This window comes from Heptranchias perlo, chromosome 17, assembly GCF_035084215.1.
Source record: "Heptranchias perlo isolate sHepPer1 chromosome 17, sHepPer1.hap1, whole genome shotgun sequence".
In the NCBI taxonomy this organism is placed as follows: domain Eukaryota; kingdom Metazoa; phylum Chordata; class Chondrichthyes; order Hexanchiformes; family Hexanchidae; genus Heptranchias; species Heptranchias perlo.
In genome coordinates, this window is record NC_090341.1 from 17,618,312 (window position 1) to 17,642,953 (window position 24,642).

At 42.3% G+C, this 24,642-nt stretch overlaps 1 protein-coding gene across 4 annotated transcripts in view; it reads left to right on the plus strand.

Annotated features, from left to right (window-relative positions):
- Positions 1–24,642, plus strand: part of LOC137334120 (POC1 centriolar protein homolog A-like) — a 115,787-nt gene that overhangs the window by 58,609 nt on the left and 32,536 nt on the right. For 2 of the 4 annotated variants that reach the window (XM_067998637.1, XM_067998636.1), the window contains exons 8-9: positions 3,299–3,367; positions 9,139–9,285. The exons of 1 other annotated variant lie outside the window; for it this stretch is intronic. In XM_067998637.1, coding sequence (XP_067854738.1) covers positions 3,299–3,367; positions 9,139–9,285 — 216 coding nt within the window. The remainder of the gene's footprint in view (positions 1–3,298; positions 3,368–9,138; positions 9,286–24,642) is intronic. One more of the 4 variants, XM_067998638.1, reaches the window with a different exon arrangement.

Here is a 24,642-nt window from a genome sequence, read left to right on the forward strand (position 1 = left end):
GATCCGTTGGTTGTGGAATTGCTTAGCTCTGTCTATAGCATGTTGCTTCCGCTGTTTAGCATGCATGTAGTCCTGAGTTGTAGTTGGCACCTCGTTTTGAAGTGCGCCTGGTGCTGCTCCTGGCATGCTCTTCTACACTCCTCATTGAACCAGGGTTGATCCCCTGGCTTGTTGGTAATGGTAGAGTGAGGAATATGCCAGGCCATGAGGTTACAGATTGTGCTGGAATACAATTCTGCTGCTGCTGATGGCCCACAGCACCTCATGGATGCCCAGTTTTGAGCTGCTAGATCAGTTCTGAATCTGTCCCATTTAGCACGCTGGTAGTCCTACACAACACGTTGGATGGTGTCCTCAGTGCGAAGACGGGACTTGGTCTCCACGAGGACTGTACGGTGGTCACTCTACCAATACTGTCATGGACAGATGCATTTGCGACAGGTAGATTGGTGAGGACGCGGTCAAGTACGTTTTTCCCTCGTTTTGGTTCGCTCACCACCTGCCTCAGGCCCAGTCTGGCAGCTATGTCCTTCAGGACTCGGCCAGCTCGGTCAGTAGTGGTGCTACCGAGCCACTCTTCGTGATGGACATTGAAGTCCTCCACCCAGAGTATATTCTGTGCCCTTGCTACCCTCAGTGCTTCCTCCAAGTGATGTTCAACAAGGAGGAGGACTGATGCATCAGCTTAGGGAGGACGGTAGATGGTAATCAGCAGGAGGTTTCCTTGCCCATGTTTGACCTGATGCCATGAGATTTCATGGGGTCCAGAGTCAATGTTGAGGACTCCCAGGGCCACTCCCTCCTGACTGTATATCACTATACCGCCACCTCTGGTGGGTCGGTCCTGCCGGTGGGACAGGACATACCCAGGGATGGTGATGGAAGAGTCTGGGACGTTGGCTGAAAGGTATGATTCTGTGAGTATGGCTATGTCAGGCTGTTGCTTGACTCGTCTGTGGGACAGCTCTCCCAATTTTGGCACAAGTCCCCAGATGTTAATGCGGAGGACTTGGCAGGGTCGACTGGGCTTCGTTTGCCTTTGTCGTGTCCGGTGCCTCGTGGTCCGATGTCGGGTGGTCCGTCCGGTTATCTTCTTATGACTTTTTTTAGCGAGATTTTACAACTGAGTGGCTTGCTAGGCCATTTCAGAGGGCAATTAAGAATCAACCACAGTGCTGTGGGTCTGAAGTCACATTTCGACCAGACAGGGTAAGGACGGCAGGTTTCCTTCCCTAAAGGTCATTAGTTGTTGGATGGCAATGACCATCTCCAACAAGAGAGAGTCTAATCACCTCCCCTTGATATTCAACGGCATTACCATCACCGAATCCCCCACCATCAACATCCTGGGAGTCACCATTGACCAGAAACCTAACTGGACCAGCCACATTAATACTGTGGCTACAAGAGCAGGTCAGAGGCTGCGTATTCTGAAGCGAATGACTCACCTCCTGACTCCCCAAAGCCTTTCCACCATCTACAAAGCACAAGTCAGGAGTGTGATGCAATACTCTCCACTTGCCTGGATGAGCACAGCTCCAACAACACTCAAGATGCTGGACACCATCCAGGACAAAGCAGCCCGCTTGATTGGCACCCCATCCACCACCCTAAACATTCACTCCCTTCACCACCGGCGCACCATGGCTGCAGTGTGTACCATCTACAGGATGCACTGCAGCAACTCGCAAAGGCTTCTTGGACAGCACCTCCCAAACCCACCACCTCTACCACCTTGAAGGACCAACATCACCTGCACGTTCCCCTCCAAGTCACACACCATCCCAACTTGGAAATATATCGCCGTTCCTTCATCGTCACTGGTTCAAAATCCTGGAACTCCCTACCTAACAACACTCAGACTGCAGTGATTCAAGAAGGCGGCTCACCACCACCTTCCCAAAGACAATTAGGGATGGGCAATAAATGCTGGCCTTGCCAACGACGCCCATATCCCATGAACGAATATAAAAAAAAATTTAGTGCAGAGTGCACCTGAAGTACACTCCAGTATTCCAATCTCTTCAGTGCCTGATCTTCCTCTCGAGGTTCATTATACTGAAGCGGGGGCACATCGGGAGCACACCTTGGGTGCAGCAGAGCAGCCCTGAGGAAACCCAGGCACTGCCTGGGTCTTTCTTGAAGGCAGCAACAATCTTTCAGAGGCAGGGACAGTGGAAGCTCGAGGGGGGAAAAAAAAACTTGTAATATGACAGTTTATTGGAGGAGGACTTTTATTTTGCAAGCTTCTGCGAGTGGTACGTTTTAAATCCATTTATGCATGCCAGAAGCTGTAAATTGCCTGTTGGAGGTCTTCATCTTTATGTGAAGGTGCTGCCCCCTGTAAATGTGTTTGTGCTGCTGCGCCATTGCTGTGATGGCAGCAGAAGCCCTAGTGCCCCTGCTGTCTGTCTTGGAGGGGATTGGTAAAAGGGCAGTGCTGTCATGTTAAGCAGGAGGTGGAGAGCCACGGAAAGTGAGTGTGGATGTGAAGAATGATGGTGTAGTAATAGGAGGGGGTTGTGAATTTGACTCTAAAGCTATTTGTTCTGTTCAAGATTGCTTGGAACAGTTGTAAGGATGGGTGGCAGGAGGTGGGATTCTTGCTTTGTGGTAGGGGAACAGATGTTTGTGGCTTAGGAGAGGGCCAGGTGAATTTCTTCAGCAGCTGTCAAGGTGGCTTGTGCTTGTTTCGCCTCGTCTGCCTCCAAATGAACCATATTGCAAAAGGGTGGGCAGGGTGGCATAGTACTGAACTTAGACTCCATTACTAAGTGTAAAAGATTAACTTGGTAACAATTATTGAAGGGACAAAACCATTTTTTATTCTAAACGTCAATACCAGCCTGTCCCTTAAGACAGATAGCACCTAAACAGCAGGTTATGAAACAGTGGTGCCAGATTTTTATGTGGGCAGTTTGTCTCTGATCTGCACTCTGTGAAATTAGAGAAATTGTGTGCAAAGCCTTCTGTCATTCATTTGCGTGCAATTTATATTGCTGCATCTTCTTCGAACAGTCAGTTACAGACACCCAGAAAAGCCATAGAGTAAATTTGAATGAAGTGTTATTCAGGAGCAGAATAAGAGCAGAGGATTGGGTACCTTTTTTCAGGCCCTTTTTAGGAGCAGGGCAGAGGAAAGTCGGCCATCGTGTAAGCTATTTCAGAGTTATATGTTTACCATCTGAACGCGTTGGTGCCTATAGGGCCCTCAGATTTACTCTGTTCTTTGGATATTTTCCTTAATGCAGTGTAGATTAAAAATAATTATTTTCAATTACTTGTTTTCTGTTTAAAGGGTCCAGCTACTTGTGTAGTTTTTTCCTGTGCTGGGGACTTCTTTGCTTCAGGAGGCTCAGATGAACAGGTGGGTGTCTGTTGCATTTCTTCTTTGTACCTTTGTGGTTGAGGTACAATCATCTAAAGTGTGTTAATAACCTGTTCTTGTATTTAAGATGCAATTTTGCTTTAAATCATTAACGGATTATTAAGAGTGCTGTGCTTTATTAATAAAGGATAGCTGTGCTTTATTTAGTTGTAGTTGTAATTTATTCTTCTTGCAAAAGCCAGGGAAATTTTTTTACACTATTGCTCCACTCTCCTATCTCGACAGTTGAATATCATGTCAGCTTAGTACTTCCATTATCTTTCAATGGACTTGCATCTAACTGGATACAATAACTTCTCTTACCACTAGGGCAGTTGGTTTTGAATTCAATCAGTTTTCCTCCACCTATTTTACCCTCCTTCCCTTTTTCTCCTCTCCTAAAGGCACAGATTTATGCTGAATAACTTTGTCAGGAGTGCTGATTGTCTGCCAGTATTCCTCTTTCCTCCCCTTTCCGCGGCTATTCTTTGAGCCCAAACGTCAAGTTTTGGCAATCTATTTGACGAGGACAGGAGGAGATGACGAGAACTAAGTCCACTCCTGTCCTCACCTGACGCTCACTGTACACTTGCACTTTCCAGCAAGGGTCACTGAATAATGTTCAGGAGTGCAAACCCAAGCTATTTTTTCCTCTAGTTACTTTTTCTCCATTCCAAAATCAACAGCAGATAGTCTCATTGTACTGGTCCTATTGCTGCCTTCTCTGGGATTACCTAGCAACAGGGTCCAGAGATTGAACATGGGACGACCTGGTTAGTTTGATTGAGTTCTATTTACTTCTTTCTGGGGGATTCAGAGTAGCCAGTGTATAATTGTCACTTAGTTCTCCAGGACGTCATTACAACAACAACAGTGCATCATCAAGCTGCTTACTTGTATCAGATTAAATATGTAGACTGACTTCATTGTAATGGCCTGTTTTAGGAAAACTGGATTGCTGTTGTGTGGTGCTACACTGTACAATCTCTGGATCACAACCAAGTTTCTAATCCTTTAGTGTTGGTTGATATATGGTCTGCATTTCTACAGACTTTATCTCATTTGACTCGAGGCAGCTTGGATCACAGCTATTTTTGCCACATTGACCTGTGGGCTGGAGAATGTAGAGTTGGTTCCTTTGATGTTGTTGGCAATAGAAATCTTTAAAGCTTGATGGAGCAGGGATTTTGATTTGTTTTTATTGAAGAAAAACAAATTACTTTATTTGGAAAATAGGCTATTTTTACTCGTCCCACTTCTGTTGGCGTACTTGGCCTCACTATCTACACTGGTCACAAATGGAATCCACATTACCTTGTTGCTAAAGTTGCCTCCAAGAAGCTCAGTTTTTTTTCTTTTGTGTCAAGCATTTCTTTCCTCCTCAACAATGACTCTGCACAGACCAAAGGCCTTCCAAGACTCTTGAATGTTGCACTCATATTTGGAATGGCTCTTCTAACATTTGTCTTGCAGTCCAGAACAGGATACAAGAAAAAGTTGTTCAAATGGTAGGTGAGTTCTAACCCACCTCTGGCCTTTAACCACTCTACCTCAGTTGTGTTAAGGAGTACAAGAGAGGTGTTAGTGAGTGAAATGGAAAATGTGTGTTTTTATATGCATTAGCATGCTCGCAGTCTCCCTGTTTTTTACAGTCATGCACATTCTTCCACCTGCTCCAAAGCACTGGATAGCAATACTTGAGCAGAATCAGTGGTTCATTCCCCTCTACTTCCATTCACTAGCCCGAGGATGATGATTTGTGTGCTACTGTTGCTTGTGTGCTACAGTTGCCATGTAGGCCAGCTATCGAACCTGGGATATTCTTGGTCTGTATAGCTCATTCTCGAGCCATGTTGTACATAGATCCACTATTGGGATGCCTCAATTTGAATATTGTAACATAATTCTATTGGCTATTTTTCATTAAAATGCATAAACATTTCTTTAACACCTCAGCTTAGATGTATTCCAAACCGTAAAGACTGACATGTTCACAAATTAGACATTTTTTCCCTCCAATAGGGTATTTTTTAAATTGTCATTATGAAAAAGATGGTAAATTAGTGACTTTAGGAAAGGTTAGAACAGCATTACTATCAAAATACATTAAGAGCTTTTTCTGGAAATGTACACTGGAATATTTGACTTACTACTACCAATTACCTTTTGGTCCAGAATCAATTTGTTTCATAAAATGAGTTACTTATGATGGTCTTTCAGCCGTAGCTGTAATTCCAACATTCCTAGGAAATTACTAAGTTGTTTTTACTACACATATACTGGCCAATATGAACAAGCAGTAATATTTATGTCAGCAGCCTAGCATGGGCCCAAGAATCTCATGCTTAAAGAATTTTCTGTACAGCAGCTGTATACAACATACATTCAGTGTCACAGTTAAAAATTATATAGCCTTATTAAGAATGGTAAACTTCTGTATGCATATTTCTAACTCTAAGATTGTGACTCATTTGCTGTCGTAAGACTTTAGCAAAATTATTTGATTACTGGTCAGTCTCTTATGGTGAGGCAAGAAAAAGTGTTGTCTTCAAGTCAAGTGGGATTTGAAGGCGGTGAATAATTGGACCAGTCCCAGGGGAGGACAGTTATGCAGGAGGCTAAAAGCCAGAGGTAGATTATAGAGCAGGGTTAGAGGCTGGAGATAGGAAAGAGGGGGAAATTAGAGTAAAGTAAGAAATCAAAGGAGACTCAGATACCCAGGAAAGGGGGGAAATCAAAGAAAGAACTTTCATTTGTATAGTGCCTTCCATGTCTTCAGGATGTCCCAAAGCACTTCACAGCCAATTAAGTACTTTTGAAGTTTAGTCACTGTTGTAACGTAGGCAAATGCAGCAGCCAATTTGTGCATAAAGTCCCACAAATGGCAATGAATTAAATGATCAGACAATCTATTTTAGCGGAGTTGGTTGAGTAAAAATGTTGGCCAGAACACTGGGAGAACTCTCCTACTCTTCGGATAGCATCATGAGATCTTTTACGTCCACCTGAGAGGGTAGGTGGAGCCTTGGTTTAACATCTCATTTGAAAGTCGATACCTCAGTGCAGCACTCCCTGGTCAGGTCAGGCAAGATTATATGCTCAAGTTTCTGGAGAGCGGTTTGTACCCATGATCTTCTGACTCAGAGGAAAGAGTGTTACCATTGAGTCAAGGCTACATTGAAGGGCAACGGCGATGGGCTGAAGCTCAGGAGAAGTGACTTACTGCTGCAACCAGTGACACCAGCATGCTAAGTCCAGCCAGACAAGAGCTGTAGGGAGACAGGAGAAGAGTTGGACGACTCTAACCATGCTTATTTAAATATCCGGTACTAATATCTGTTCTGACCCTTGGGATGGGCGTTGTCGGAAATAGAAACTAGTGCAGTGGCAAGGGGTAGTGGAGAATAATGTTCTTCTAAGGCAAGGAAGAGGGAATTATCCTCTCCATCTAGTGTTATATACCTGACTTGAAGTGTTTGCTGATGCTGGATGAGAAAATTGTTCTTTTCCTCATCTGTATCATCTTCCTCACTTTGACTAACAAGAAAATTAATCAAAAACTATGAATAAAATACTTCACTTTGAAAGCTTCTGTCTTCGATTTTATCAATCAACTTTAAGCATTGATGAGCTAGACATTCTGGTAATTAACCTGTATAAAATTAGAATTTATAAAATTATCCTGCCTCTCACTTTTCCTGATGTGTGTAGCATTTAATGTCCTGTTGTATTAGCCAATTTATGAAACTCTCATTTTCCACGACATTCCAAGCAATGATTCTGAGACTTCGGCTCCAGAGCTGAACTTCTTTTCTTTGGGGGTAAAAGAAGATTGAAGGGAGACATGCTTTCAGTCTTCAAAATGCTGAGAGGCATAGATAACAATGTATGGAGGCCATTTGACTTTGATTGTTGAGTGTGTAATTAGAGGTTTAAATTTAAAACATCTCAAGTGAGGTTAGTGATTAGCAGATGCACTTGAAGTGTAGTCACTGTTACAATGTAGGGAAACGCGGCAACCAATTTACGCACAGAAAGGTCCCACAAACAACAGTGTGATTATGACCAGATAATCTGTTTTTAGTGATGTTGGTTGAGGGATAAATATTGGCCAGGACACCTGGAGAACTCTCCTGCCCTTCTTTGAATAGTGCTATGTGAATTTTTTAATCCACCTAAGAGGGCAGACAGGGCCTTTGTTTAACGCCTCATCCGAAAGACAGCCCCACCAAGGTTATGTCAGTCTCTGGTGTGGGATTTGAACCCACAAATTTCTGTATCAGAGGCTAGAGTGCTACCACTGAGCCAAGGCTGACACCTTGAGTGAGTGAGCTGCAGGCATTGATAATTGTTTCAGCTTGTCTTGTTTGATAAAAGCCTCACCTGTTTACTACCAAAAATTGGATCTGCGTTTTGGTAGTGAAATTTTATCCATCATTTTACATTTCTTCACTGTCAGAAAGTATCTCTTGGTAGATGTGTACAGAACGCTAGCATTCTATGTGGATAATTTTCACCAGTTTAGGCAATTGTTTATTTCATTTGAATACAAGAATTGAGAGAAACCCATTATCCAACAAACCTTCATAAATTGAGTTTGTACCTGGAGATAAAGGGATATAGGAACAGGACAGACACACAGGATTTGAACTACTGCTGGCATGGAGGATAAACACCAAAATGGACAGGTTGGGCTGAATAGCTCGTTCCCATGTTGTAATTTCCACGTAAGTTATGTTTCAATTATTTTGTCATCTTTTGCACATTTTCTGGAGCCCTACTAATTTTTTTGTGCCCTATTTCTTGTTTTCCTCTTTTTCTTACACTAGGTAAAGGAAGAGGCGGCAGCTGCACTTAAGAGGAACAGAGGAGGGGTCAATAATGGAGAGGAAAATCATAAGCAAGAAATGTAGATAAGCAGAAGGAAAGGGGCCCCCAGAACATCAGATAAAGCTCAAAGATTGAAGAGAAAAAGAGTTAGATGTAGAAAAGGATTTCAAACCTTAATGTTAACTGTGGCAATTGTTAGCAATTTCAAACAGTTAATCTGAATATTTTATTTTGCATTACTGATGTGAGTTTTGAAGCCTTTTGGAACTTAATGGAAGCTAGTACACACTGGCAAGAGTAGCAGGTGTCAGCCTTGAGCTCAGTGGTAGTTCTGTTGCCTCTGAGTCAGAAGGTTGTGGGTTCAAGCCCCACTCCGAGACTTGAGGACATAATCTAGATTGACATTCTAGTGCAGAGCTCAGGGAATGCTGCCAAGTCGGACGTGCTGCCTTTCAGATGAGATGTTAACCGAGGTCCTGTCGGCCCCTTCAGGTGGATGTAAAAAAATCCCATGGCCCTATTCAAATAGCAGGCAAGTTCTCCCAGTTCTGGCCAACATTTATCCCTCAACCAACACTACAAAAACAGTTCATTTAGTTATTTATATCATTGCTGTTTGTTGGGACCTTGCTGTGCACAAATTGGCTGCCACTTTTACCTACGTTACAACAGTGACTACACTTCAAAAGTAAATCATTGGCTGTAAAGCACTTTGGCACGTCCTGAGGTTGTGAAAGGCGCTGTATAAATGCAAGTTCTTTTCTTTCTAGTTCAGTTTTGAGTGCTTATGCCTCATTAAAAAAGCAAATATAGCTTTTAGTGGAGTTCCTTCATTTTTGAACTTGTGCATCTGTTTTTTAAAATAAATAATATGTCAAGTGACGTAGTCAATCTAACATTGCGTTAAACTGACGGAATACCTTGTTTAACACATTTTTCAGGTTATGGTATGGAAGACTAATTTTGATGCTGCAGATTATGGGGAAATGTTGAAAAATCAATCTCAGACAATGACTGTTAATTGTACGCTGAAGAGTTCAGATGGTCCTTGGTCATCAGAACGCACTTCGAGGTCACATGCTGTAGAGGTAAGTTTTATTTGATTTATGTAAATATTCTGCTTATGGGAGTATATACCTTCCCCAGAAAACACATTGTAAATACATTGAAGCATCTTTTATTTGAATACTTACAAGTTTGCTTTTCTGTTCTTTTGAGTGGAAGAGGTATTATTTTTACACCTTTATGTACCTGGAAATGCAGTGTCATGACTGGACTATGCACAGTGAAGTTGCTTTTTATATTGAGTTTAGTGAGACAGGGCCACTGACTCCCACCATGTTGATCTTGCGTAGCCAGCAGCAACTCCAAAGTAAATTTGCCAGATGTGCTAATGCCAGATACTGAGAAGACCAGGTAAAAATTAGTCCAGCAAGTTGATTTTGGGGTTGCCATGGCCGTATATTAGGAGCCGCATGGCTTAGCACCTCACTGAAACCCACATAAAAGCACCGTAAAGTCAAGCCGCTGCTGCTGTTTAAATGTTTTATCAGCCCCAAATGTTATTTCTCCAAATGTTACATCCCCAAAATTAAGGTTGTGAGGGTGAAAGGAGAAATTCGTGCCGTGGCTGGCTGGAGTCATATCTGATATAAGAAGAGATGGTTTTGGTTGTCAGGGGCCAACCATCACAGCCCAGAACATCGCTGCAAGTGTTCATTTGGGTAGTGTCCTTGGCCTAACTTCAGCTACTTCATCAATGACCTTCCCTCTATTGTAAGGTCAGGAGTTTGGTTGTTTGGTCACAATTCCACAGTGTTTAGCTCTATTCATAACTTTTCTGATAATAAAGCCACACATTCCAACCTACAGCAGGACCTGAACAACATCCAGGTTAGGCTGACAAGTGGTAAGTAACAGTCGTGCCAGGTAATGACCATCTCTAATAAGAGAAGGCCCGACAATATCCACGGACCTTCAATGGCACCATTATCGCTGAGTCTCTCTGTCAAATGGGGATCACTATTGATCAAAGCTTTAACGGACTAGCCATATCAACAACATGGCTACAAGAGAAGGGCAAAGACTGGGTACTCTGTGACATGTTTCTCACCTCCCAACCTCTCAAAATCTCTCCACCAACGACAAGGCTCAAGTGAGGAGTGTGATAGAATACTCAGCACTTGTCTGGATGGGTGTAGCTGCAACAGCAGTTGAGAAGCTTAACTCCATCCAGGACAGAGCAGTTCTCTTGTTCAGTGCTTTTGCTGCTGGACTGAATATCCATCCCATTACCTGTGCACTGTGACTGCAACGTGCACTATTTACAAGATGCACTACAGCAATCACCAAGCTTATTTCAACAGCACCTCCCTCCCCTGCGACTTCTATCACCAAGAAGAACAAGAGCAGAAAAGTCCTAGGAACACCATCACCTCCAAATCCTATTCCAGCTCGCACACTATCCTGACTTGGACAAATACTGCAGTTTCTTCATTGTCACTGGGTCAGTATCCTGGACACTATCAACCTATGTACCGTCTTGGGAGCACCATCACAAGGACTGCAAGGCTGAAGGAGAAGACCCCCCCATTATCTTCTCAGGGCAATTAGGGATAGGCAATAAAATGCAGTCTTTGAGAACAATGAAAACGATGCAGGCCTATTGCACTTGTTACAGAGTAGGATGCTCTAGTTGAATTTGATCAATTGCTGCAGGCACTGTTTAGTTTTCTGTTGAACTGCAGGTGTTTATTTCCGAGGTGAGATACACCAGCAGACAGGATGGTGCGCTATTGCAGCCTATCAATGCCTTGTTCTACCTGTCACCAGTGGGGTTTTTACATAACTGAGGATGGTTTTCAAGGTGTCTTTGTACTGTTGCTTCTGGTCACCACACGAAAACTTATCATTTTTCAGTTTGCCGAACTATTTTTCGAAGTTTATTGTCCAGGCTTCCAATGATATAGCTGACCCAACAAAATTGTGGCTTGCTGAGCATCCACTTCGTTGCATGTTGGTACTCTGTCTAGATGGAGCTTTCAAGTTAGTGATCTTGCCATTTGATGCTGGTGATGCACTTGGACCCAACCGAGTTCCTTCGAGCTGCTTATTGCGCATCCATGCAAAATGCTGGCAGTGCTCTGCATTGTAGACCTTCAGCTGCACTCTTAAATGTTTTCCACCACATACAAATTATCTCTCTGTGTAGGAGGAACACTAGTCACATGTCAAAAAGTTCTCTATAGGATACTTGCTGTCAGTGATTTTCAGACATGGTAAATAGCAAATAAAGAATTTTCATTTATAAAACACCGTTCACATCTTCATGATCTTAAAAAGCGTTTCAGATTGTTTTTTGAAGTGTAGTCACTGTTATCATGCAAACACAGTAGCCAATTTTCAAACAGAGATCGCACAAACAATAAATGAGATAAATGACTTGTTAATTTGTTTTGGTAATGTTATTTGACAGATAACTGTTGGCTGTGGGATCTCCTGCATCCACCTGAGCAGATAGGCAGGGCTTCAGTTTAACATCTGATTCAAAAGACAGTGTATCCAACAATGTGCACTCTCAGAACATCACTAAAGTGCCTGCCTAGATTACATGCTCAAGTCCTGGAGTGGGGCTTGAACCTACGATCTGCTGACTCCACGGTGATAGTGCTAGCACTGAGCCAAGCTAACAATAGCTATTATTTTCCTTTTTAACGGGTCTCTTCAATTTCTGGACAAACAAAATTTAATTCCTGCAGACCCCTAAAAGGGGACCCTTTACAGTTTTTAACCCAGCTGGTAAAAACTACATACACATAATAACTATTGTGTGCATTCTCCTGTTTGAGAGGAATTACTTCAAATGTTCACATCCAGAACCATAGAAAAGATACAGCACAGTAGGGGGGGGGCATTCGGCCCATTGTGTTCGCGCCGGCTCGAAGAACAACCAGGTGCCCATTCTAATCCCACCTTCCAGCACCCGGTCCGTAGCCCTTCAGCTTACAGCACTTTAGGTGCAGGTCCAGGTACTTTTTAGAAGAGTACTTCATTATTGCATTATGCATTAATGCTTTCAATATTTCTGATTCCTGTCCCTGTATAGTATGGATGTTTCATGGGTGTGATTTATTTCACGAGGTGTGATTTATTTATCACATTATTATGTGTATTTTGGGTTTTTTTTCCTGTGAGCTCAGCACATTGTCGTCTGTACACAAGTATGGAAGAGCAAACACGTGTTTTTTTTTATAAGGCACAACTTAATAGTCTGCAATCTCTTGGAAAAATAATGGAATGCTGCATGTGACTTCCAAATATACTGAACCTGTGAGATGTAGATTGTGATTTGCCTGGTCTGCACCCTACCAAGGGAGCTTTTCATGCGCCATTATGGAGGCCGGCACCCCTTTACCTACTTAGCATCCCAGCCGCCCCTACTTTGCCAGATCACTTTCTTTTTTCCCGGTTTAGGGAATCAGTGCCCCTTGCCATCATTTGCCTTGTAACGGGCGGACAGAAGTTCCACAGCTTACAAGACATTGCAGACACTCCTGAAAACCTGGTGCGACCAGATTTCAGTAATTTTTCTGGGACTTCCGCTGGCAAGATCGGCTGAATCACCATGCAATTTCAGAGCCACAGTCTCTTAATAAGCAATCCTTAATTAAGAATAAATTGTAAGATGTCAGCAGTTGTAAACTGAAGATCTGTTATTTCACAGATATTCAAAGGAGAATGATCAGAAATTTGGATAATTTGGCATTGCATGATCTCGCTTTTCAATGGTAATTTCCTTAATGTCCATTGTTTTGTGTCAGAACTTTTCAGAGCCTCCACAAGATGGCTCCCTTCAAAACTATTGTTCTTCATGTAGTGTCAGCGGAACGACAACTTTGTTCACTCTCATATTTGCTGGTCGTTTTAATTTAGTGACACTTGTTATTTTGGTGTCTTTCTGTGAACAGTATCCGTTCATTTAAATAATATAAATATCTAGCACATTATTGCTGACCTTTATAGGAGGAAATCTTGCAGTATTTCTTCCAAAAATGAGCATGGAGTGAATTGTTGTATGTTTTGTTTCTGTGCTTATGCCTAACTTTGGTTACTTAAAATCTTAACTGTGTTTTCCTGTAATCAGTCTGGTTTCCTTTTTGAAAATGGGTATGTTGTAGACTTCAGTGTCTGCACATCTGCAAATACTTCTCTGGCAATACTTATTCAGTAACCATAGTGAAGTAGAAATTTTTATTGACTGACCATAAAGGAGGATCACTGCTGACTTAACCAGTTTACTACATTTTGACATAAGTTAGTGTTTACTGATAAAGTTAGTGTTTACAGGCCTCTGATTACACAGTTGTGTGATCTGGTGATTCATTGATTCACAATCGGGGTAGAATTCTACAAAATTTCTGTCACTGACATTTGCAACCCCTCCTCCCCACCGTCAGTTGCCATTGGCTACTGACATTGACATTCTGACCCATTTCAACTCCCAAGGAATGTGAAGAGCAGCTCTACCCACATTACAACTGTGGCTACACTTCAAAAGTACTTTATTAGCTGTAAAGCGCTTTAGGACGTCCTGAGGTCGTGAAAGGTGCTATATAAATGCATGTCTGTCTTTCTTTCTTTCTCTCTCTCTTTCTCTCTCCTTCCTTCCCTCCTTCCCTCCCCAGTCACAATACAATTGTGGTCTCGTCATATGGTGGGGGATATTGAGGCATTCAAAAGGATGCAGAGGAGGGTCATTAGATTAATCCCCAGTCTAAAACGCTGTAGAATCATAGAATGGTTACAGCATAGGAGGCAGTTCGGCCCGTCGAGCCCCTGCGGGCTCTCTACAAGAGCAACCCAGTTACTCCCGCTCCCCCATCCTTTCCCCGTAGCCCTGCAAATTTTTTCCCTTCAAGTACTTATCCAATTCCCTTTTGAAAGCCATAGTTGAATCTGCCTCCACCACCCTTTCAGGCAGTGTATTCCAGATCATAACCACTCGCTGCGTAAAAAAGTTTTTCCTCATGTTGCCTTTGATACTTTTGTCAGTCACCTTAAATCTGTGTCCTCTGGTTCTCGACCCTTCCCCCATGGGAAGAGTTTCTCTCCATCTACTGTGTTTAGACCCCTCATGATTTTGAAACACCTCTATCAAATCTCCTCTGAACCTTCTCTGTTCAAAGGAGAACGACCCCAGCTTCTCTAGTCTATCCACATAACTGAAGTCCCTCATCCCTGGAACCATTCTAGTAAATCTTTTCTGCACCCTGTCTAAGGCCATCAATTTAGGAATTAACTAACTTGATTGAGTTTTCTTGATGAGGTAACAAAGAGGGTTGATGAGAGCAATGCAGTTGATGTGGTGTATATGGACTTCCAAAAGGCATTTGATAAAGTGCCACATAATAGGCTTATCAGCAAAGTTAAAGCCCATGGAATAAAAGCGGCAGTGGCAGCATGGAAGGAGGCAATTCGGCCCATCGAGCCCATGCGGGCTCTCTACAAGAGCAACCTAGTTGGTCCCATTCCCCCATCCTTTCCCTTCAAGTACTTCTCCAATTCCCTTTCTAAAGTGCGGTGCCCAGAATTGGACACACTACTCCAGTTGTGGGCGAACCAGTGTTTTGTAAAGGTTCATCATAACTTCTTTGCTTTTGTACTCTATGCCTCTATTTATAAAACCCAAGATCGCATATGCTTTTTTAATCGCTTTCTCAACCTGCCCTGCCACCTTTAACGACCTGTGCACTTATACCCCCAGGTCTCACTGTTCCTGCACCCCCTTTAGAATTGTATCCTTTAGTTTATATTGCCTCTCCTCGTTCTTCCTACCAAAATGTATCACTTTGCACTTCCCTGCGTTAAATTTCATCTGCCACATGTCCTCTTGAAGTCTATCACTATCCTCTTCACTTTTCACTACACTTCCACGTTTTGTGTCATCTGCAAATTTTGAAATTGTGCCCTGTACACCCAAGTCCAAGTCATTAATATATATCAAGAAAAGCAGTGGTCCTAGTACCGACCCCTGGGGAACACCACTGTATACCTTCCTCCAGTCAGAAAAACAACCGTTCACCGCTACTCTCTGTTTCCTGTCTCTTAGCCAATTTCGTATCCATGCTGCCACTGCCCCTTTTATTTCATGGGCTTTAACTTTGCTGACAAGCCTATTATGTGGCACTTTATCGAATGCCTTTTGGAAGTCCATATACACCACATCAACTGCATTGCCCTCATCAACCCCCCCTTTGTTACCTCATCAAGAAAACTCAATCAAGTTAGTTAAACATGATTTGCCTTTAACAAATCCTGCTGGCTTTCCTTAATTAATCCATACTTGTCCAAGTGACTGTTAATTTTGTCCCGGATTATCCTTTCTAAAAGCTTCCCCACCACGAGGTTAAACTGACTGGCCAGTAGTTGCTGGGTTTATCCTTACACCCTTTTTTGAACAAGGGTGTAACATTTGTAATTCTCCAGTCCTCTGGCACCATCCCCATATCTAAGGATGATCGGAAGATTCTGGCTAGCACCTCCGTAATTTCCACCCTTATTTCCCTCAGCAACCTAGGATGCATCCCATCCGGACCTGGTGACTTATCTACTTTAAGTACAGCCAGCCTTCCTAATACCTCTTTTGTCAATTTTTAGCCCATCCAGTATCTCAACTATCTCCTCTTTTACTGTGACTTTGGCAGCATCTTCTTCCTCGGTAAAGATAGATGCAAAGTACTTAGTTACCCAGATAGACTTAAAGAGTCTGTATTCTTTAGAAAAGCGTAGACTCGGGTGATTTGATCAAGGTTTATAAAATGATGAAAGGAGTACATTGTATTTATGTGGACCAATTATTTCAATCGGATAGGCTAGGGAGGACCAGGGGTCACACTTACAAGTTATGTAAGGGCAGAACTAGGTTTACTTTAACAACTAACTTCAATTTTATTATACCTTTTTGGATTTAACAAAACTGTTCGCTGAATGTAGCCTATGATGTCGATGAGCAGTAGTTTTTTTTAAATTCGCCACTGGGATCAAAATGTTGGTCAATGGTTATTTTTGTATCTTCACACTCTTCTCTTGGAGAACAGTGTGAAGTAGTGGAAAGATTCGTAGGCTTATTAACAATCTGACAGGCCACGACGTCAACACTCCTTCCATGGTCGTAACCATCTTTATACCAAATGATCGGATGGTTAGTCCTGTACGGCGGAAGGGTTTTATGGGCTCCTATAAGCCATTCAATGAGGAAGGCTGCCCATGCCCATCGGACGCAAGTATCCCACTGGATGTTAACCCAGAATTTAGAGCTAGAGCACTCCACTCACTGGGACTGTCCGGAGCAGAATTTGAACCCTGCACTTTGAGTCAAAGACGGCAATGCTACCACTGAGCCAAAGTTGGCTGTTGTGCAATGATAACTTTTTAAAAACATATTTAACTGTTCTTCACCCAATGATGTGTAGTGTTTCAGTGCAAGAGTACAGTGATATGCTATGCTTGTGTGTATGTAGCTTAGAAAGTTTATTGTTACCATCTGTCTCCACCCAAAGAAGTAAGGAAGAAGTCGGACAGTAAAATAATATGATTGCTTGTGATGAATCAGTTTAATAGCTTGCTTGTGTGATAAGCTATTTACCGAACACCCATATTTATGCTAGGGCTATTTAAATAAATTGTGTTTGTGATTGCATGTGATTCACATGGCTATTTAAAGGGCAAAAGCATTTGGTTGTTTTGTACCACAAAAATGTAAAAACGGCTTAAAAAATAAACTGTTCATTATGATGAATTATTCTAGTATTCCTAATTTCTGAAAATGTTGCTCACTCCTGCTGAAGGTTTCACAACATCTAAATATTGCCATGAAAGATTAGGTTCAGTGGTCTTGTAGAGGATGTGGTTTGTTTGGATAGTCAGGTAAACTGTACAAAAAGTTTCCCAAATATAATGAATGTTTTGTTGATTATAGTGCTCAAGGATATTGGTTTCTTTGCATTTTTTTCTTAAATTGACTGTAGTTTCACAAAATATAGGTTGCTCCATATGGTGCTAATCAAATGGAGCATGCTATTTCTTCCGGAGTTTGACTTTTTAATCTGAGTCAGTGGCCAGTAATCTGTGGCTTGTCTGCTCAAGGTTTACCATTAAATGTTTGCACCAGAAGTTATTCTACTAACTGATCAGAAAATTAATGAGTATGTAAATAGATGCATTATGAAGGCTCATTTAATGATTCGGGATAGCTGTCATTGGGTGGCCATCGATAGTCCCTTTTCTGCTCATGGTGGCTATTATGGATGTTGGTTAAATTGGATAAATGACCCCAACCTGAATCAGTCCATTGTAAGAGGGTCGGACTGCAACAACAGTAGCCAGCAAAGCTAAAATAGTGACTTTTTTTGGTGAAGAGATATATTGTCCATAGTTGCCAATCTCATATTTGTTGCAGTATGAGTTTCCCAACTCTAAAGGCCACAGCACTTTAAATGTGTTACTGACATCTAGTGGTAGAAGAGGTACTGTAAAGGTTTTGTCATCAGTTCTTCTCTGGGCTGAAATCAGGCTATTTCTGACCTATCAGCATTGGTGAATACTTCAACACTCAAAGTTTCTCTTTATTGATGCTGATCTTGGAAAAATTTAAGAATATCTGACAATATTGTGGAAATGCATGGAAAATCTTGTTTTTTTTAAGCATCTGTCTTCTAGCTGCTACATACTTGACACCGATGAGTTGTTAACTGTTCTATGTTTATTTTATTGCTGGGATTCTTGGCAACAGCTGATGAAATATGTGTACAATTAATGGGTTGTTGCTAGAATTAGTTACATTATAATACACTGGTTCAATGAGGAGTGTAGAAGAGCATGCCAGGAGCAGCACCAGGCGTACCTAAAAATGAGGTGCCAACCTGGTGAAGCTACAACTCAGGACTACATGCGTGCTAAACAGCGGAAGCAACATGCTATAGACAGAGCTAAGCGATTCCACAACCAACGGATCAGATCAAAGCTCTGCAGTCCTGCCACATCCAGTCGTGAATGGTGGTGGACAATTAAACAACTAACGGGAGGAGGAGGCTCTGCAAACATCCCCATCCTCAATGATGGCGGAGTCCAGCACGTGAGTGCAGAAGACAAGGCTGAAGCGTTTGCAACCATCTTCAGCCAGAAGTGCCGAGTGGATGATCCATCTCGGCCTCCTCCCGATATCCTCACCATCACAGAAGCCAGTCTTCAGCCAATTCGATTCACTCCACGTGATATCAAGAAACGGCTGAGTGCACTGGATACAGCAAAGGCTATGGGCCCTGACAACATTCCGGCTGTAGTGCTGAAGACTTGTGCTCCAGAACTAGCTGCGCCTCTAGCCAAGCTGTTCCAGTACAGCTACAACACTGGCATCTACCCGTCAATGTGGAAAATTGCCCAGGTATGTCCTGTCCACAAAAAGCAGGACAAATCCAATCCGGCCAATTACCGCCCCATCAGTCTACTCTCAATCATCAGCAAAGTGATGGAAGGTGTCGTCGACAGCGCTATCAAGCGGCACTTACTCACCAATAACCTGCTCACCGATGCTCAGTTTGGGTTCCGCCAGGACCACTCAGCTCCAGACCTCATTACAGCCTCGGTCCACACATGGACAAAAAGAGCTGAATTCCAGAGGTGAGGTGAGAGTGACTGCCCTTGACATCAAGGCAGCATTTGACCGAGTGTGGCACCAAGGAGCCCTAGTAAAATTAAAGTCAATGGGAATCAGGGGGAAAGCTCTCCAGTGGCTGGAGTCATACCTAGCACAAAGGAAGATGGTAGTGGTTGTTGGAGGCCAATCATCTCGGCCCCAGGACATTGCTGCAGGAGTTCCTCAAGGCAGTGTCCTAGGCCCAACCATCTTCAGCTGCTTCATCAATGACCTTCCCTCCACCATAAGGTCAGAAATGGGGATTTTCGCTGATGATTGCACAGTGTTCAGTTCCATTCGCAACCCCTCAAATAATGAAGCAGTCCGAGCCCGCATGCAGCAAGACCTGGATAACATCCAGGCTTGGGCTGATAAGTGGCAAGTAACATTCGCGCCACATAAGTGTCAGGCAATGACCATCTCCAACAAGAGAGAATCTAACCACCTCCCCTTGACATTCAACGGCATTACCATCGCCGAATCCCCCACCATCAACATCCTGGGGGTCACCATTGACCAGAAACTTAACTGGACCAGCCATATAAATACTGTGGCTACGAGAGCAGGTCAGAGGCTGGGTATTCTGCGGCGAGTGACTCACCTCCTGACTCCACAAAGCCTTTCCACCATCTACAAGGCACAAGTCAGGAGTGTGATGGAATACTCTCCACTTGCTTGGATGAGTGCAGCTCCAACAACACTCAAGAAGCTCGACACCATCCAAGATAAAGCAGCCCGCTTGCTTGGCACCCCATCCACCACCCTAAACATTCACTCCCTTCACCACCGGCGCACCATGACTGCAGTGTGTACCATCCACAGGATGCACTGCAGCAACTCGCCAAGGCTTCGTCGACAGCTCCTCCCAAACCCGCGACCTCTACCACCTAGAAGGACAAGAGCAGCAGGCACATGGGAACAACACCACCTGCACGTTCCCCTCCAAGTCACACACGATCCTGACTTGGAAATATATCGCCGTTCCTTCATTGTCGCTGGGTCAAAACCCTGGAACTCCCTTCCTAACAGCACTGTGGGAGAACCGTCACCACACGGACTGCAGCGGTTCAAGAAGGCAGCTCACCACCACCTTCTCAAGGGCAATTAGGGATGGGCAATAAATGCTGGCCTCGCCAGCGACGCCCACATCCCATGAACGAATAAAAAAAAAGTCTTGGTCTGCATTTATTTTGTAGTTCCGAGGAAAGCTTTAATGATGCATTATACAAACTACAACTTTCAAATCAGTCAAAACTACATTAACATAGGGAGTTTTTGAGGGAAAATAACTTAGGATGATATGAGCAATGAACTACCACAAGGGTCTAGATTTTGCTGGAACGGGGCATCTCGTGGCGTGACCTGTTGGTTAAACTTGTTCGTGCACGTTTAAGTTTTAACATTTTTTGCTGGAAGTGCGGCGAGGGCAACGAGGCATCTGGGACCTTGGTGAACGATGGGACAAACAGTGTGGGAGAACCTTTACCACACGGACTGCAGTGGTTCAAGAAAGTGGCTCACCATCACCTTCTCAAGGGCAATTAGGGATGGGCCATAAATGCTGGCCTTGCCAGTGACGCCCACATCCCATGAATGAATAAAAAAAAATTCGGTAGTGTATGTTATAATGACATCAATTCCTTAAATGCTTGGTATAAAATTAATACAAAACGTTGTTATAAATTATAGAAGTCAAATTTAAGCCATGCATCGTTATCACTTCTGTTACAACACTGAACTTTAGCTTCGTGAAAATGGCATCTCGCCCTTAACCTCCCAGTGATTTTCATGGAGTTGCTGTATTTGCATATTATTTGCCCATTAAACTCGCCACAGAAAGTTAAGCATAATAATTAACAGCATAAGTACTCTTAACTACATGATAATTGTTAATGACTGCCAACCAGCCTCTCTTGCCCAGAAAGTAAACAATTAAAAGTGTTAAGCGTGAATTTTCATTCCTTCAGGTTGTGAATTGTTTTAGGAGATTTTAAAAATGTCAAATTTTAAATTTTTTTTTTCCCTTTCTGTGTCTTTTTTTTCCCCCTCTCTCTTAATCCAATCTTTCTTTCCCTCTCTTTCTTTCTCTTTCTGTGCCTGATGTGACATTGAATTCACCCATTCTAATTCACCCTTGTTCCCAGTCCTTTCTCTGTTTATTTCTCAATCCTTTAATCTCATTAGTTAAGGAGATACACTGTTTGTCCCATCGTTCATCAAGGTCCTAGATACCCCGTTGCCCTCGCAGCACTGTTATCAGCTCGCACTTCCAGTAACTTTGTGGGCAAAAAATGCTAAATGTGCACGAACAAGTCTAACCAACAGGGCATGCTGCGAGATGCCCCCCTCCATCAAAATCTGGAGTTCATTGCTAGTATCATACTAAGTTATTTTCCCTCAAAAACTCCTTATGTTAATGCAGTTTTGACTGATTTGAAAGTTGTAGTTTGTATAAACTGGACATGTTTCTCATGCTGTTGTTCCCCCTTCCCTATTTTAATTCTTACGCACTGATATGTAAATTACAGTTAACTGGACACTAGATTTACTAGATCCACTAGCACTTGTTTTTAACTTTTTAAATATATATCATATATAATGTAATTTACCATTTTTTTAAAAAAAAGCTTTTCTTAACTCTTCAGTGTTATAAATTAATTATTGCAGTTGGAAGGTTTAATTGGGAGCATTATGTCCTGAAATATAATAGTTACTATGGAATCCCTGAGGAGGAAGAGGGAAAAATTCCCAGTTTTACTCTTGGCTTCATCGCCTCCACTCAGGCACAAATTGCACAGTCGTGATGTTTATTTGTGTGTCTCTTGTATCTCCCCAGTTTCATGGCTTACAGCTTGTTAAATTATATTGACTGGTAAGTACGTAGAGAGCCTCCTGAAATGCCCTATAGTTCCTAGAAATGAACTCCTAGATTGCTGACCCAGTTGTGAGCAGAAAGACTAATAAAATGGGATTGAAGTGATTTGGTGATGGAGACTTTTTTTTTCCCCACCAAGACATCATTTGTTTTTTTTTAAAAGAAAATATTTGCAGAAATTATGCATTTAATTTCAGGTGACTGCTAGAGGAGAGATGAGCGTAACTGTCCTTGGCATTGAGGCAACATTTGAGCGAGTATGGCACCAAGGAGCCCTAGCAAGACTGAGGTCAAGGTGAAAACCCTGCAGTTGGTGAAATTGTACCCCTCTAAGGAAAATGGTCATTGTTGTTGGAGGCCAATAATTACAGGCCCAGGTTGTCATGTAGGAGTTGCTCAGGGCAGTGTCCTTGCCACAACCATCTTCAACTATTTCATCAGAGACCTTCCTGCCATCATAAGGTCAGGAGTGGAACTATTTTCGGATAATTTTGAAGTATGCAGCTCCATTCACAACTCCTCCAATAATGAAGCAGCCCATGCCAGTCTACACCAGATTTAGGCTGGCAAGTGGCACGTAATAGTCTTTCCACGTAAGTGTCAGGCAATGTCAGCAATAATGTAATGTGGAAGTAGCTTGTTTTAGTTCAGATTGTTTATAGTTGAATTTTGGGAATAGAGAGGTTCCATTTGGATGAATCATCCTCAAGTCCTACAATCATAACAGCACAGCCATATGTTTGGGATCCAGGTCATATAATTATCACAGTACCTTGCAATGTCTCTTAATTCTTGGATAACCGCATCTTCTTTTGTGAATGGCATGTCATATATGCCATTCACATTTTTAATTCCTATGAAATATTCTTTGGTAACATTCTCACCTCTGAGTTAGAAGATTGTGGGTTCAAGCCCTAGTCCAGAATTTGAGCACATAATCTAGGCTGACGCTCCAATGCACTACTGAGAGAATGCTACAGTATCAGAAGTGTTACACTTTGGATGAAACATTACACAAAGGTATCAACTCCCTATTTAGGTGCCACTTTAAGAGATGGGAGTTTTGTGTGTCTTGCCCAACATTCCTCCCTCAAGTTGCACCACCAAAGACAGCTTAACTGATCATTCGCCTGTTTTGCTGATTATAGGACCTTGCTATGTGTAAAATGGATGATTTATTACCTGCATAACAGCAGTTGCTGCACTCCAAAATAATTAATTATATGCAAAGTGCTTTCAGAGGTTTCTGAGCGATATGATAAGAATAGAGAATTTGCACATATATAGCATCTGTCACAATCTCTGGACATCCCAAAAGGCTTTACAGCCAATTATGTACTTTTGAAGTGTAGTCATTGTTGTAATGTATAGAAACACAGCAGCCAAGTTGCGCACAGCAAGGTCCCACATTATGTAATTGCAAGTCTTTCTACTCTGCAATAGAGGCCTGCCATTATGAGTTTCCACTGACCAGAGGGGGAACTTGAGAAGACAAAGCTTGTGAAATTTAATTTTATTCTTTAATCATCTGGTTCGGTCACGGTACATTTTGTTCATAAAGTATTTTCAGGAGAATATTGAGTCAATTGGGAAAATTGAGCAGTGTGGCATGATTTAATCATCTTCCAAGTTATAGAAACAAAAAAAAATGACTCATTTATTTCCACGATATATTCCTTGACTCAGTTATTTATCACATACCTCCCTGCATATGTTTCTTACCTTGTCTTTAGATACAGTACTGGATTTTTATTTCTGTTCAAAGTCCTGTACAATTGTTCTCACACCCGGTTCTTTAATCTCATCACGCTAAAGGCGGTTTCCATAAATAGGCTGAGTCGTATTAAGCGAAACCTGTGCCTTTATACATGCATACCATGTATGACTTACCATGCCCTAGTTTAATAATTAACTCCAAATTGCATTGTATTGCTGATTGGAGACAGTGTCAGATGTCCATCATGTTCCGCTGTCTCTTCCAAAAGGTGAAAACTAGCATGGCATCCAACACTGCATGTAGGCTAAAACTACTTGGTCAGACTTATTTACAGGTTAAATAATACACAGAAGGCAAGTAAAATATAGATGTGAAACAGCACAACTTAAAAACTAAATTAGGATTAATTCACAAACAGTCAATACATCCTAAAGGCTGATTTTTAAAAAAAACAGGACTTTGAGATGACACAGTTGGGTTTTTCTCTTGGTAGACCTTCCAGATGTCGTAATGTAAATTCCGGTTCAGCCTTGAAGGTTAGACATCTTGCCCAAATTTTAAAACTACAAGAGAACAATTTTGTACAGTTCTTGGTCTATAAAGATATATCTTGTCAATGATCCATGAAGAAAGAGTAAATAAGTCGGAAATATTGCATAGAAGGCTAATGAACAATTTATTACATCATTCATCATACCTGCTAAGGCCTTGACAGTGATTAAACGATTTGTACCCAGAACAGAGCCCCCGTGTCCTGACCAATTTCCAGATGAGTCAACCTGGTCTGGTTGCTGTATACCATTTATCTTTTAGTCTCCTTTTCATAACCTAAGAAATAACAGTAGGAATTTCCCTAATATCACAACACATTCCCAAATCCTGCTTATTTTCAGGATATTTGGTCCAAGTATATCGTTTCAGAAATTGACTTAAATACCACCATACTGTTTTGTATGGTTAATGATGTGTACCTGGGGCGGTGGGGAGGTGGGGGTGGGGGTGGGGGGGCGGGGGCGTGGGAGGAAATTCATGTAGAAATAGCTTTTTAGGAAATTGTCTTTTCTACTTCCTGTAATTTATTGTATGTGAAACACTTTGAGATGCTTCTGAGAGACACGTTAGGCAAGTCTGTCTTTTTGTCTCATTTTCTACATAACTCA